At 40.7% G+C, this 14,909-nt stretch overlaps 1 protein-coding gene across 3 annotated transcripts in view; it reads left to right on the top strand.

Moving 5' to 3' along the window:
* Positions 1-14,573, top strand: part of celf3a (cugbp, Elav-like family member 3a) — a 56,958-nt gene extending 42,385 nt beyond the window's left edge. Inside the window, exons 8-18 of one of the 3 annotated variants that reach the window (XR_003983468.1) lie at positions 1,091-1,219; positions 2,978-3,057; positions 4,486-4,629; positions 6,084-6,228; positions 7,444-7,593; positions 7,832-7,891; positions 8,986-9,090; positions 10,692-10,835; positions 10,924-11,056; positions 11,512-11,585; positions 13,674-14,573. Coding sequence is in view for 2 of the 3 variants with exons in the window: in XM_030411502.1 (XP_030267362.1) it covers positions 1,091-1,219; positions 2,978-3,057; positions 4,486-4,629; positions 6,084-6,228; positions 7,444-7,593; positions 7,832-7,891; positions 8,986-9,090; positions 10,692-10,835; positions 10,924-11,051 (1,085 nt within the window). In the remaining variant the exon portion in view is untranslated. The remainder of the gene's footprint in view (positions 1-1,090; positions 1,220-2,977; positions 3,058-4,485; positions 4,630-6,083; positions 6,229-7,443; positions 7,594-7,831; positions 7,892-8,985; positions 9,091-10,691; positions 10,836-10,923; positions 11,057-11,511; positions 11,586-13,673) is intronic. The other 2 variants (XM_030411503.1, XM_030411502.1) reach the window with 2 other exon arrangements.
* Positions 14,574-14,909: the final 336 nt, after the last annotated feature.

Here is a 14,909-nt window from a genome sequence, read left to right as displayed (position 1 = left end):
AATAATGAAAATGAATGATGGTTGAATTCCATCTAGGGTCCTTAGTGTTGTGCCTGCTGGCTCACTGCCACACTGACATGATTTACTGGGATGGGTAACACCTGTGCTTTTCCTGCTATGGCAAGTCCAAATAATCTGTTGACGACCAGCCACCTAACCAGCTCACTGTCAACATTTTGAGTTTATAGTTTTATTTTTGCCTCTGACAAACACCTGAATAATTATGTTTCTGCTCTTTTACCACAGTAAACTTATAATATTCTTTGTTGTTTTGTTTCTATACATGTCATAGTTTTAGGGGGCCATTTGTCTTCAAACGATCTTATATGCCGGCAGCTCTTTATAGGAGAAATGGCCACATTTGTATATTGTATTTGTTTGATATTTTGAAACCATGGCTTGCCAAGGATTGTCGGCAGCTCCCTCTCAAATCCAACCCATGGCCACACCGCACAAGCAGACTTTTCTAACCAAAAACCCACATTTATACGACAATATCACCCAACACAAATGTAACAAAAAGAATAAGGATTAGGAAACGTTTACCTAAATCTCAAGCTTTAAATCTCTTGACGGTTGATTTTCATACCGTCCTAATCTGAGGAGTAGCACGAATGTTGAGAAAAACTATGGTCACAATCCATGGATCTGTTTTATGCTTCGAGAAGAGTCTGCAGGAATGTGTGTGATTTGTAGTAAATGGGCTAAAAACATGAAGAAACGCTGGTCTGATCCTTCACAGACGGGGACAGACGGAGCAGCTTCTCTGACAACACAGAGGGCGACAAACATTTGAGTCACCGCCAGATGCTGTTTGTTTGTTATGACATTCGTGTTACTGCACTCTGGTGGCACTGTGAGGCATTACAAGCTGATGTCCCCGCCTGCCCTGCTTATTATCTTACCACACTGTTGTTGCTCCCTTGTTATTCATGCATGTACGGTGACATGGCACTTCTCCCTTTTCCCCTCCTTTTTTTTCTTCACTGCCTGTATCACCCCTCCCATGACTACGCTTTTCCCTTACTCACATTATCCTCCCATGATCCTGTTCTCTTTCCTCCCATCTTGGTGATATCCTTCCCCTTAGAAGACAGGAAGCTGTTTGTGGGCATGCTAGGAAAGCAGCAGACGGACACCGATGTGAGAAAGATGTTCGAGCCGTTCGGCAGCATAGAAGAGTGCACGGTGCTGCGCGGGCCCGACGGCACCAGCAAAGGTAAACAGAGGACCATGTCTGAGAATACCGGTTTAATCCGACATGCATTGAAACACAAAACACACGACAAAACAACGAAACAAGTTGAATCAGAGCTGCAACGATAAGTCAATTAATCAATTAGTCGACCAATGAACATCAAACAGCAGCTATTTCTGTAACTGATGAATCATTTCAGTCATTTTTCAAGCCAAAGGCTCAAATATTCGCTGGTTTCGGCTGCTTAAATGTTAAGATTTGCTGCTTTTCTTTGTCAGTTTTTGGATGAAGAGTTTACACCTGTAAAGAGTCTGGTGCCTGGCCATTTATGTATTTATAGGTATAACTTACTGTCATGGTCAGGCAAAAAAAGGACACAAACACAAGACACAGAGGCAGGTTAAAAAAAGTCCAGAATCCAAGCAATAAAACAGCTGACGGCAAAAAATTCGGCAACAACAAGGCAGACAAAATAGAAACCAAGAAAGAGTAATAAAAAAAGTGCAAGCTTCCAGGAATAGACACAGGAAATGCAGACAAGCCAATGATGAGTGATGGAAAAACACAGACTTAAAAGCACAAGGGCTGATTAATTAATGAAAAACAGCGAGAAAAAGACAAAGACAGGAAGTGGAAATTAAAACATGACAAATGAGGATATAATCTACAAAATAAAACCAAATTGATCTAAAATGTCCAACAGGTGAACGGATGCATTAAGATCTAACCACTGACTGTATAACGTATGGATGGAGCATCCTGTTTAAAAAGTGAAACCAGAGTAGAAGTGCCTTAAACCGGGATCATTCTGATGCCCAGCAGGGGGTGAATCCACTGCTTTAAAAAACTAGATAATTGTATGTAAGCTTAAGAGAAAATGATCCGACTTCTTGCTTGATTTATTAGCTCGGCTCACAGTTTCCTAATGAGTTTATGGTCTCCATCACTGGTTTCACGGCTTCGTCAATACAGCACGATCCTCATCCTGTAAATCATGGTCCCACTTAGAGTAAAATTGAATTGAGTTGAAGCATGGGTGCGATTGTGGGCGTGGCTACTGTGAGATAGAGGATCCATCCCCGTCTTCATCCTCTCGTCCTGAATTGGCTCAAAAAATCAAAAATGGCGACGGCCGTAATGCCAGAATCGAGGCTGTAAAACCAACGGATGACATCTGACATCTGTCTTCATTCTGAAATCTGAGGCCCTTAAATCCATATTTGTCCCAGTGAAATGAAATATCAGTGTCGGGATGATTTTGGTACTTAAGAAAGGAGTAATTGCGAATGGAGTCCAGATCAGGACCATTAAAGTGACGCTGACTGTGTTTAAGTGTTTGTCATTTTTTCCAGCCCTGAGAATTAAGCCTCCTCCAGCACATTACCGCCACGTGAATGTAAATTACCATCGTTGCTAACAACAATGCTAATGGTATTTGCCGTGTAAATCAAAGTCCGGCGACAGTTCAAACACAGATGCGAGATTTTTCTGCGTTTGTTGCATGAGGCATGACTAATGGTGCAATAGGTTTTATGGGTCATGGCTAATGATGCGTTTGGTGGTTTACGGACTGTGATTGATGAAGCAATGAATGTCTTGTGGACCATGTTTAATGATGCCACCGTAACTGATGAAGCACTAGATGTACAACAGCTCCTAATGTATTTTTAAAGGGAAGCAGTTTCTGTACACTGTGTGTGTGTGTGTGTGTGTGTGTGTGTGTGTGCGTGTGTGTGTGTCTGTCTGAGGCCACGTTTAATGGTGTGTCATTTCATGTAGGGTGTGCATTTGTAAAGTACCAGAGCAACGCAGAGGCCCAGGCTGCCATCAACGCTCTGCATGGGAGTCGTACTTTACCGGTGAGTCGTCCCCCCGATCCCCCGCCCCCCTTACACACACACACACACACACACACACACACACACCCACACACAGGCAGAGAAACACACGTGGTCGCACGTGTACTCAAACATTTACACATTTATAGATGCTCCAAATCCAGTCATTTAGACACTCAACACGGTGACTCAGCTCGTAGTCACCACTTCTCCCTTTTCTGTCCCCCTCCTCCACACACACACACACACACACACACACACACAAAATCAGGGACAAAATGTTTGTAAAACGTGGTGATCTTTCTTCAGCGGCTCGTTATTTGTACCGGGGATTATTGAAATTTAAATAAAGGGGGCTATTTTTCCTCTTACTTGTAATGCTGTTCATCCCTTTTGTTGCTTTGTTTATTTGGAGATATCAGATGTAGAGATGTCTCTCTGCCATCTTTCGAATATATTGGAAATAGATGGCACTCAGCTTGTGGTGCTCAGAGCGCCAACTAAAATATAAATCAGCAGCGATGTCTCTTTCCAGAAATCATGACGTGGTTACTCAAGATTGCTGTACTTGTCGTGAGCAGGAGCTATGTCCTTCCTGTATCTCCGTGTAGAATAATAAAAAAAAAAATATATATATATATATTTATTTAAAGCTTATTTATTCATTTATATAGCACTTTTTGTAACAAAGTGCTTGACAAAATAAAGTAAAAACAGACACGGCAGATAAGAATAAGAATAAAGGACGTAAACATGGAGGAAATAAAAACAATAAAAGGGAAATATGATCAAATATAAAAATCGAACGAAAAAGGACGAGAACATGTGTCAAATTTTTCATAAATCTTGCACAAAAAGAAGTGTTATAAGGAGAGATGTACAAGCAGAAGAAGCTGTATCTATCAAACTCAGCTAATTAAGCTCGCTGACGTTGTAGCTCAGCTGAGGAGGACGCTGTTAATGTTTACATCCCGATCTGCCAGGAGCACAGGTTTCTAATCGACACTGCGATATCTCCAAAACTCAACGCCAAAACAAGTTGGATGCGGAGCACAACAGATAAGAGGACACGTTTTGATTTTGAGGGTGAACTATCCCTTTTGCACAGATTTTTAGGACAATTTATATATTTCTCTCAATGTTATTTTTACATTATCTCTGGCTGTAAAAAGTTTAAAGCTACATGTTTTTTCACTCCAACCCCTTTTACGATTCATTTTGTGTGGTTTTAAGTATTTTTGCCTTTATTTGATGGCAGACAGTATAGAACTGATAAGAAATGAGGGAAGCTAAAGGGAGGGATGACTTGCAGCAAGGGTCCCCGGTCAGAACGGAAGTGGTAATATTCTGTCTGAGACCTTGAATCTTGAATCTTGAATCTTGCAATTGATGTGAAAAGTGTCGGGCAGACGGAGTTATGAGTTTGAGTTTTTTCCATTTCCTCCGCAGGGCGCCTCGTCCAGCCTGGTGGTGAAGTTTGCCGATTCAGAGAAGGAGCGAGGGCTCCGGCGGATGCAGCAGGTGGCCTCTCAGCTGGGAGTCATCAGTCCCATGACCCTGCACCTCGGGGCTTACAATGCCTACACACAGGCCGTGAGTAGCACACTCAGACTCACAGACACAGTTTTTAAGCGACACATTCTCACTCTGATCGCAAGGACACATCACTGGCTGCGAGAGGTTGTTGTTTTACATGACCCTTTTGAAATGAATGAAAAATAAAAACCCTCGTAGCGAGAGCGTTCAGTCTTTTTTGCACCCAAGCGCTGAGGCTTCTGTCTTCACACTCGTCACGTTCTACATGTGCGATGAAGTCATTACATTATGTGACACGCGGCGCAAAACGTGGTGACAACATGCGGCGGCGCTTGGGGAGCAGAGAAGCAGGTTGATATCTGTCAGAGAGACAAATATCAAACCTTTTAGCCGAGATTGTACAGATTCTAGGGATGTGAAGCATTTGAATATACTCAAAGAAATGACATCACAATAAGTAGAAATATATATTTGACATCAAATATATATTTCTGCTTATTGTGATGTCATTTCTGCTTATTGTGATGTCAAAGAAATGACATCACAATAAGCAGAAATGTATATTTGGCCACCGGCGGATGATTTATTCTGTTATTAATATCAACAATGTAATACTGAGTAGACAGGGTTATGTTTTTTGCTTTCGCTGATGGTCCGTGAAGAACACTTAGGTGATCGGTGGCTGGTCCACAACAAAACATGCAAATAAAAAGTATGGAAGGGCTGATCGGATTTTACCCTGACTTTACCCTGATTGAAAAGTATTTAACTCAAAGTAAGGAAAGATTTTGAAAAATGACTGATATGTTCCACGTGTTTCTAATAGAAGAGTTTTCTTTTCACAGCAGCAGTTTTAACTTGAAAAATTGCTATTTACAGTGTAGAGTAAAGCCACATTACTGCCCTCGTCATTGCTAATTGACCGTTTTACTGCAAATGGCTTGAGATTTGGCTCATTTCACAGTTCACAGTTGCTCAATTTGTCGTGCTTAAGGAGGCCTGACAACATCTTTACTCGAGATGGATGCGTTGATTTATTGCCGCGATCTGTAAGTAAGTTAAAAAGTTAAAACAAAACGCGAAATGGAATTGCTTACTGAGAGCGGCAGAGGCTCGATTTAATGTAATCATTACCCCGATTTGGCCTCAATGACTGATTGTGAAGGTCATGACGTGTCTGAACAGGTCCGCTGAGCAAAAGCGAGTGAGTCACCAAGGACGACTGGTCTGAGTTACACTGCAGTGTGCAGAGACGTGGCCTTTAACTATATTGACTCCTCATTGAGGTTCAGACTGGAGCCATTGCAATTATATTAAATGAGTTCGATTTTTATGACTGCGTAATTTGAGCTAGTTAATAATGGAAATCTGAAAGTGTGTCCGTCTACAATTGTGTTCTGCAGTCTTCTGGTGTTTCTCTGCTTACAGGAACACACAAAATGAAACACAGACAGATCCGTCTTAACATACTCAACACACAACCTCTCTCTCTCTCCGTCTCCGTCCTCCAGTTAATGCAGCAGCAGGCCCTGGTGGCGCAGTCGGCCTACCTATCTCCTGTTGCCACGGTGGCGGCGGTTCAGATGCAGCAGCTCGCCGCCCTCAACCCCAGCAGCATCATTGCCACGCCGATCGCATCCATCACCCCCTCCTCAGGTAATGAGAGGCAGAGATGTCTGGCCCCGGCCGGCCTTGATTAGATTTCTGCTTGAAATATGAGGACAGATACACAAGGAGCGGTGGACCAAAAAGGGCAAAATAACAAACATCTGTTTTGTAGATCTTTTTTTTTTCTTCTTATTTCAGTCCGTCACGATTTTAGCTTTTAAATTTAAAAGGCCGAGGAGACGGTGAAATGGTGAGTGAGTAAGAGAAGCTCCATCCTTCAAGTACCTGAATATCTTATAGGCAGAGTGATACTGAGGACACCGAACATTTGTTTTCATAGTTGAAACAGTTAAAAAAAAATCATTATTTCTCTCTGTTGTAAAACTATGTAATATGTCTTTGACACTTAACTAATGTGAAAGTAGAGGTACAGGCTCTGAAATGTACTCAAGTAAAAAGGCTCTTTCTGAAGGACATGTCGACCGTTCTTTTCTATGCAAAGCTAACTGAACCTCACGTCATATTAATATTATTCAAAGACTATTAAACTAAAAGGTAGAATTTGTCCAAGCTGTTCATAAGCGCACAAGAAAGACTCCTAATTGTTGAGTCCCATTCCCAGGTTGTCAAGTACCGACATTTTGGGCTGGTAAAGCGTCACAATATTCGTCAAGACATTCCCATCAGCCTCATCTGGACTGCACGTTAGTACTTATCAGCAAACGTTAGCATCCTAAACGGCAAACACTACCGGCTTAAAGGTGCTCTGTGGAGTTTCAGTTCTATTTCAAATGAATGTTCACCACCAAATTGAATGGTGTGAGTCCAACTAAAGTGCTGAATGCATTTGCCTTCCTTCACCTCGTTGCTGCGTTACCACCAGCTGTAGATCAGCGTAATAAAGTGAAACCCTCTAAAGATAAAGTGAATCCTGTCACCCGTATGCACGTGTGCATCATAAATTAATGCTGCTTCCTGTTAATAAGGTCAAAAACCCCACAGGGTGCCTTTAACATCAGCATGTTAGCATTGTCTTTGTGGGCACATTGTTATCGTGGCATTTAGCTGAAAGCACCGCTGCGCCATTGAGCAGCCTGACAGCGCCATTAGCCGGGCTGCAGACTTTAACTCTTGTCATTTATAAAAGGCCGAAAGAGTCACGCATCAGAAATGGAAAACTGATTGAGAAGTGTGTTAATGTACTCTTCAGTTCAGCACAAAACTGCACGTCGCTCATCTTTGTCTCGCTAAAAATGTGTGCAGGTACCAGCACTCCACCCTCCATGGCAGCCACACCCGTCCCAGCTCTGCCTCCCCCGCTCACAGTGAACAGCTACGCCTCTGTGCCAGCTCCACCCAACGGCCAATCAGCGACTGAAGCCCTCTACACCAACGGGGTTCATGCCTATCAAGGTAGCGCCGCACAACATCCACTTCATAGCAGTATAAAAGAGTAAAAGACAAAGATTAACGTGACTTCCTGTTGCTGATGTGCAGCAGCAACAATCTAATTAAGAGGAATTGAAATGAAACTAAAGCACTGGATGTTATTTGGAGCGTGCTTATGTGCCCCAGATAGCATTTGGGGTTGTGTTTTGTGTGTGTCTGTGTGCATTTAGCAGTTAGAGACAATGTGTTTGCTCTGCCACAGCTCAGAGTCCTGTCCTGGACCCCCTGCAGCAAGCGTACACAGGCATGCAGCACTACACAGGTGAGCCTCCACCTGTGTTCCATGTCGTTGATGTTAACACCATAAACTGTGACATAAACTGTGACATAAACTGACATTTATTTCTAGAAATGATGAGTTGTTTCTGTGGAGGCCCTTAACAGTCGTGGGTCAAACATATTATTCCCTCCCATGATGACGAGTTTAATTTTATTTGCTTTCTCGAGATCAGCGGTTATTTGTGTCATTATCACAGAATAACAGATGTTGTTGTGCTGCCATAACTCAATCATTTTCTCACCATCTCAAGAAAACAAACTTTGTTTATGCCATTATCAGGGAATATTCAATCGTAAGATTCATAAGAGTGGACCATGACATACACTCTGCTCTGTGGGGTGGGTTTCAAATCAAACAATATTTACTTTTTATGATATTTTTTCAAATCTGTTTTTATTTTTTACTCCTTTGCCTGAACTTTTCAGCTTAAATCAGTTGCTACACTTTTTTCAGGTGAATTTTTCTCAGGATAACAAAGCTTGTTTTCCCCAGAAGAAAATGATAATGACATAAATTACTTGTGATCTCGGAGAAAACAAATAAAATATAACTCAATATCGCAGGAAAACTGAGGAAATAACATGTTCCACCTGTGATTGTTAAGGGCCTCCGTAGATTTCAGATATAAATACAAGCACGTAATCTTCCATATGTTGTTTTTGGATACATTTTATAGAGAATATGACCACTGGACCTCGACATTTTAAGCTTCCGGGTTCCTAGAAATCACCTTTCCATCCGTGCAACTAGAATGCAAAACAGTTTTATGTAACGTAATGAAATGCAGCCACATTACCTTTGCTCTCCAACACTGCATGTGTAAAGTAGAAAATGTACATCCCTAGTAAAAACATGCACATATATTACAAATGTAAATAACCCACAGCTCTATAGATATGAGTCATGCATCGCGAAATACATGCAAAACATCTCCTGGTTTTAGCAAATCTGTAGGTGGGAATGCCGCTCTGTCAGATGTTGTTTTGAGGAAAAAATCTGATTAGTTTGCAGTCTGTGCCTGCCTCACCGCTGCACTCTGCTCACCTGCTCCTCCTCCTCCTCCTCCTCTCCATCAGCTACCTACCCCGCTGCCTACGGCCTGGTGGGACAGCCGTTCCCCCACCAGCCCACACTGGTGGCCCAGCAGCCACAGCAGCCGCAGCAGCTGCAGCAGCGAGAAGGTAAACTCCAAGAGCTCAAAGTGCGATAATCATATCTTAAAGGAACATTCCGGTGGTTTTAGCTTCCTGATCACAAACCACAATCACTTCAGATACCGCAGATAACATTAGTGCAAACACGGCTGCCACACTGCAAACTTTCAGAACATGAATTACATAATTTATCAGATAACGTCTGCATTAATCTCTGTTAAATCTAGCCGCAACCGATGATTGTTTTCATTGCTGACCAATCTGTTCAGTATTTGTTTGATTTCTCTGTAAATGTCTGATAAATGTCTGGTGTCCTAATTTGAAGTCTTTAAATCTCTTATTTTGACAAAGGATCCAAAAACCCAAAAGATGTTCATTTTACAATGAAAAGTTGTGTGAAACTTGAGAGAAACAGATAGTCCTCATATTTGAGTAGCTGTACTCAGACAATATTAAGTTATTTTTGCTGCAGTTACTTAAATTATTAAATCAATGATCAGGTAAGTGTTTCAGCTCTTCTCAAAACTACATTATTGTACTGCCAACTTTCTCAGATTGCAGTGCAGACAAATCATCTGTACTTAAACTGCATTACCAAGCAACAATAAAGCAGCGCTGACAAAAATAAAAAGCCTGCATGATGTTTGCTGTGCAGTCTTAGACAACAGTCTGATAACTGGAACATCCTGAAAGTGCCAAATTAATAATAGTAAAACATTTTCTTTGTGTGTGCCAAACCAGAACTCACTCAGACTTGGACTCAATTCAATCTATTTTAAGACAAATTATATCACTGGTATAGCCAATATGTTGTAACAACTATTCTCCAGTCATTTCATTTTCCTCTCCATCTGGCGAGCCCTGGAAATTAATTCACAACTCCTGCGTGGGTCCCGACCTGCAGGTTGAGAGCAAATGCACAAGAAAATTGTCAGCAAAAATGTACAGTTGAAACATTTAAGAAACTTTGCAAACAAACTGGAATGGTCCTTTAAGAAGATCTGTGCTCTTGCCCTCAGAATGGCTTAAACATAAATAATAATATATCACTTTTTTCTGCGTTTAAATGTGGAGGTGTTATAACAATTTTGTTAGCACTGAGCTATGTCTGTATACCTTGTGGAAAATATGCATATTTGCTTTTCTTTGCTGAGTGATGGATAAGAACGATGTAAAGATGTAGCTGCAGCAAACTAGCTTATCTTAGCATAAAGACTGGAAACGGGGGGAAACAGCTGGCCTAGCTGTGTCCAGAGGTTGAAAGAATCTACCTTCCCGCTCCTCTAAAACTCACTGATTTGTGCTGGTACACAGTTACTGTATGTTATATCTGTTTCCTCTGGTTTCCCATTTTTATGCTAAGCTAAGCTAACCAGCTGCTGGCTATTGATTGCTGTTAACTGTATAAATATGAGAGTGCTATCAATCAAAAACTCGTAGCAAGAAAAAGCCCTCTACAGATAACATTTCCAACAATTGCTGCACATTATGTCACTCACACTAGCTCAGCTTCAGGTGTTTTGGAGTGTTTCCTCAACTCTGCAGTTCTCCCTGGTTGCCTAACATGTCTGGTCTTGTCTCGTCACGCCGCCTCTGTGTCGTCGTGGCTCCTCTCTATTTGTACACAGGTCCCGAGGGCTGCAACATCTTCATCTACCACCTGCCACAGGAGTTCACCGACTCTGAGATACTGCAGATGTTCCTGCCCTTTGGAAACGTCATCTCTGCAAAGGTCTTTGTGGACCGTGCCACCAACCAGAGTAAATGCTTTGGTGAGTCACTGTGATGGTTATTGTCGCCTTGGGAGACTACCTTTCTTCTGTAAGAGATAAGTAACGCTGTCTTCACTTTCCTCCTCAGGTTTCGTGAGCTTTGACAACCCATCCAGCGCCCAGACTGCCATCCAAGCCATGAACGGCTTTCAGATTGGCATGAAGAGACTGAAGGTGCAGCTGAAGAGGCCCAAGGATGCCAACAGACCTTACTGAAGGAGGTGAGTTATCGTGTATTGACCTATTAGAGGAGACCGGGGGGAGGGCTCGGGGAGGGCTGATAGACAGCTGGAAATGTGCCTGGAAGTTAAAGAGACAGAGTGGATGTAATTGGGGGCCCAGTGCTTAAATGGCTGTCTTTCATGTGGAACTGAAGAAGTCAATAACCCTACAGTAGATTAACTTTAATGAGGTGGCAGCTCTCTGAAAAAATACCATCAATTTAAAAACATTGTGTAACAGTGTCTCCTTCTTTTCTTTGCTCTGTGTGTGTGTGTGTAGGGAGGGGCATTTTTAAAACAGAGAAGTTCAAATATTCTGTCTAACCAGTGTTCTGTCGCAGGGTTGAATGCCAACTACTGCTCGTCATTAATTTTTTGTTTTTACTTTTTATTTATTGTTTTTGTGCTGTGCCATATGCCATTTTTCCTGAAAAAAACATCACACCACTCTCAAGACTGTCCCGTCCGTACATATATCGTGGAGACCTGCGTCGCTAAAAAACCTCCCCCCCCTCCTTCTCACTGCGTTGTAAGTTAATTGGCCTGTGTTGGTTGCTGTGGCGATATTGCCTGTGATGGTTGCCATTAGCAAATTTTTATTTTTGGGCCGTTGCCTTGATTCACCATGCTCCAACTGCATGGCGGGTTACTGTGGCGACCATGAACTGTGTTTGGTGCGTTGTGAGTTTCCTCTTATTATTTTGTCCTGGTTTTGAAATCCTTGCAAACACTGATCAATAACTGTCACTTTACCTCAGCATCTGTAAGCAATTGATTATCATGACAAGTCCTCTAAAAAGCTTCAGTGCTAAGAGCTAAATCAGCCTTCAGTCCATCAAAACATGGATAAATTAGGATTGTTTTTCCTTTTTAGACCTTTTTGTTTTTTTGATTAGTTTCCTTTTTGTCGTCTGTCATGATTATCATTCTTACACATTCCCTTTGTTTAGTTGGTTGGTGTGGTAGTTCTTCGGTGAGTGCGGGTGGGTGCGGTTTTTCGTTTGGTTGTAACTCAATTTCCAAGTGACTCTGTGCCTGAACTCTGTTTGGTTTTTTGTGAGAGTGAACACGTGCTGAGTGTGCCCCTGTCAATGGTCGACATAGTGTCTGTTTGTTTGTGGGTGGCTGTGCTGGTGTGAGACAACCTGAAGGTGCGTGTGTTCGTATTTGTCTGAGTGTATTGTTTTTAACTACATGTGAAAAAAATGTTCATGTGTAAGTGAAGTGTAAGTGAATGTGCGTGTGTGTGTGTGCGTGATGTACCAACTGAGACACTAACCTTACCTGAGAAGGTTTTGGGTAAAAGCTGTTTGGTTCCTGTGACACGTGCTGCTGGCTGAGGAACTGCATTCCTCTGTAGGAATTCTGGGACTCCAAAAACATTAAAATAATATTCCGAAAATACTTTAATCATAAATCTACTTGACATTTATGACAACCGAAAACAATTATATATATCATCAGGGTATCTGCTAGTCTCACAGCAAGTTTGGAAAGAAATTAATTTATGTTTAATCATAAAATATAAAGCAGAAAAAATATAAAGGTTAAATTTACTTTCTTTTTAGTTTTACAAACTAACTAGATTTCTACCATCTTTCTCTGTGAGATGTTACCCTCTTAAACTCTCTGTTAACTCTCGGCATGCAACTCCATTGATCTGCAATTGATTGTTCAGAGCTCAAACCCAAACCCCTCGTCATTTGCGATCATAAATTATAAATTAAAGCAGCGAATCCTCACATTTAAGAGGCTGGAGCCAGCAAATGTTTGATATTTTTGCTTTAAAAAAGTGACTGTAAGGATACATCGATGATTAAAATAGTTGAATAGTCCACCAACCAAATATATAGATACCAAGTGTTACAGCTCTGCTTCACAAACTGTTTCCCTGTCTTCCTCACCTAAAAATGTTTCATCGAAATATATAAAGTTATGTTGAAGCTGATGTTTTGTTAAATGGAAATATCCTCAATATTTTATGTGTGATCTTTTATATATACATATCCAATACATGATCGGACTTAAATTAAGATAACCTGGCTTTGTAAAAGAAATCTTAAAATCTTGAAAAGATTTTTAATAGATAATAAAACATAGTTTTTTCTTGTACCTGCAGATGCCCTGCTTGCAACACAAACAAACTATTTGGTGGCTGATTTGAAATCTTTGCTGAGAAACTTAGTTTTGGTGAATGACACAGTTCTGAATATATAAATGAAAAATGATCTCCAACTGTTTCCTAAAAAAAATTGGGAGACTTTTATCCCCCACCAGAATTCCTACTGTGCATGTTCTGAATTAATTTGCCTGCCAAAAGAGATGACAAACTATTTTTCTAAGAACAAGCATACACTTGCAGCAGTATGACTGTCACTATTTGAGTTGCATGGACACTAGTTGATTACCGAGACTCCCCCTGAGGCGTCAGTGCAAGCAGTGTGTATTGCAGACACCACTCCACTTCCAAAGTCTTAAATGTATGTGTTTGATTGCTGTGATTTGGTTTAAAACGCTCTGTGCTGTCTTTTTTTTCTCCCTCTCTCTCTCTCTCTCTCTCTCTCTCTCTCTCTCTCTCTTTCTCTCTCTCCTCTTCTTCTTCTTCTTTTACCTCCAGGAAAAACCTAAGAGTTCAATCAAGAAAACCACTTGGGATGTCCCAGCCTTTTTTGGTTGTTTGACCAACCGTATAGCACAGGAGCAACACTTCACAAAAAGCAGTATCACGTGTATGCGCTTACAAAAACAACAACAACGACAGCAGCAGCAGTTATATCAGCGACAAATACATCGCCAGAATCAGCATCCACAATATCAGAAGTGCTCCATATTTCCTATCATTCCACAGCTGGATTCATTTATATTATGTACATACTCTATTGTCAGCAACAAGATCTACATGTTAAGAAAAAGCATATCACTGATGTTATTCTACTGAACAGGGTTCTACTGTATAGTGTGATTTGTGGTCTATGGCGTTAACAGAAGGCCAGTCTGCACAGTCGGAGGCAAAAAGAAAATACTATTCTGTATGATTACCATTGGTAATATTGTTATGTAGAGTTAGTTTTATTATTTATACGTAAATTAAAAAAAAAAACATGGGGTAATTAAGCTGGAAGAGAAATGGATTTCCTCTCACTGTACATACCTTGGTTTTCAAAAATGGAGTTAAAGGACTTCACGAGTTAAGATTCTCTGCTGCCACTACTTTTCAAATTAAACCAAGCGGAAGGAAGGGCTGGGAATTTTTCTATCTTGATTTTTTACGTTTTAATTTATTTGGTAATCAATTTGATGACGGGGGAGATGTGACGATTTCTTTTTTAATTTCAGAAGAAGAAAAAAAAAAAGAGGATTCTGCTGGTCTTCAAGACAATGAACACACTTATTATAGAGTTTTTAATTACATAAATGTACCTATGGAAGTAAAAAAAAAACATAATGTTTCTTTATTTATTCTCTACAATCGCTGTTTTAAAACATATGTCTTTAAAAGAAAATAAAGTACAATTTAGAAAAAAAAATGGATGTGTGTCTGCTTTACTGCTGATTTACAAAAACCTGCCACCTTTTCCTCAGCGTGACGAGCCAGATGCAAATGAAAAATGGGGGGAAAAGAAAGAAAATAGCATTTCTTTTGTTTCATTTCTTAGAGTAAGGGATCGATCCAGGGGGGATTGCTGCTCTCTATAGGCCCAGAGCAGTATTGAAGAAAGTGGAAAACATCTGGCCTCCAGATTGCATTTGAACCTGTGGATCATATATATATATATCTATATATATATAGATATATATATCTATATAAAGATATAGATATATATATAGATATCTATATATATTCATATATAAT

Source organism: Sparus aurata, chromosome 3, assembly GCF_900880675.1.
Source record: "Sparus aurata chromosome 3, fSpaAur1.1, whole genome shotgun sequence".
NCBI classification, from domain to species: Eukaryota; Metazoa; Chordata; class Actinopteri; order Spariformes; family Sparidae; genus Sparus; species Sparus aurata.
Note: the sequence above shows the minus strand (reverse complement) of the source record. Positions and strands in the feature narration are given on the sequence as shown.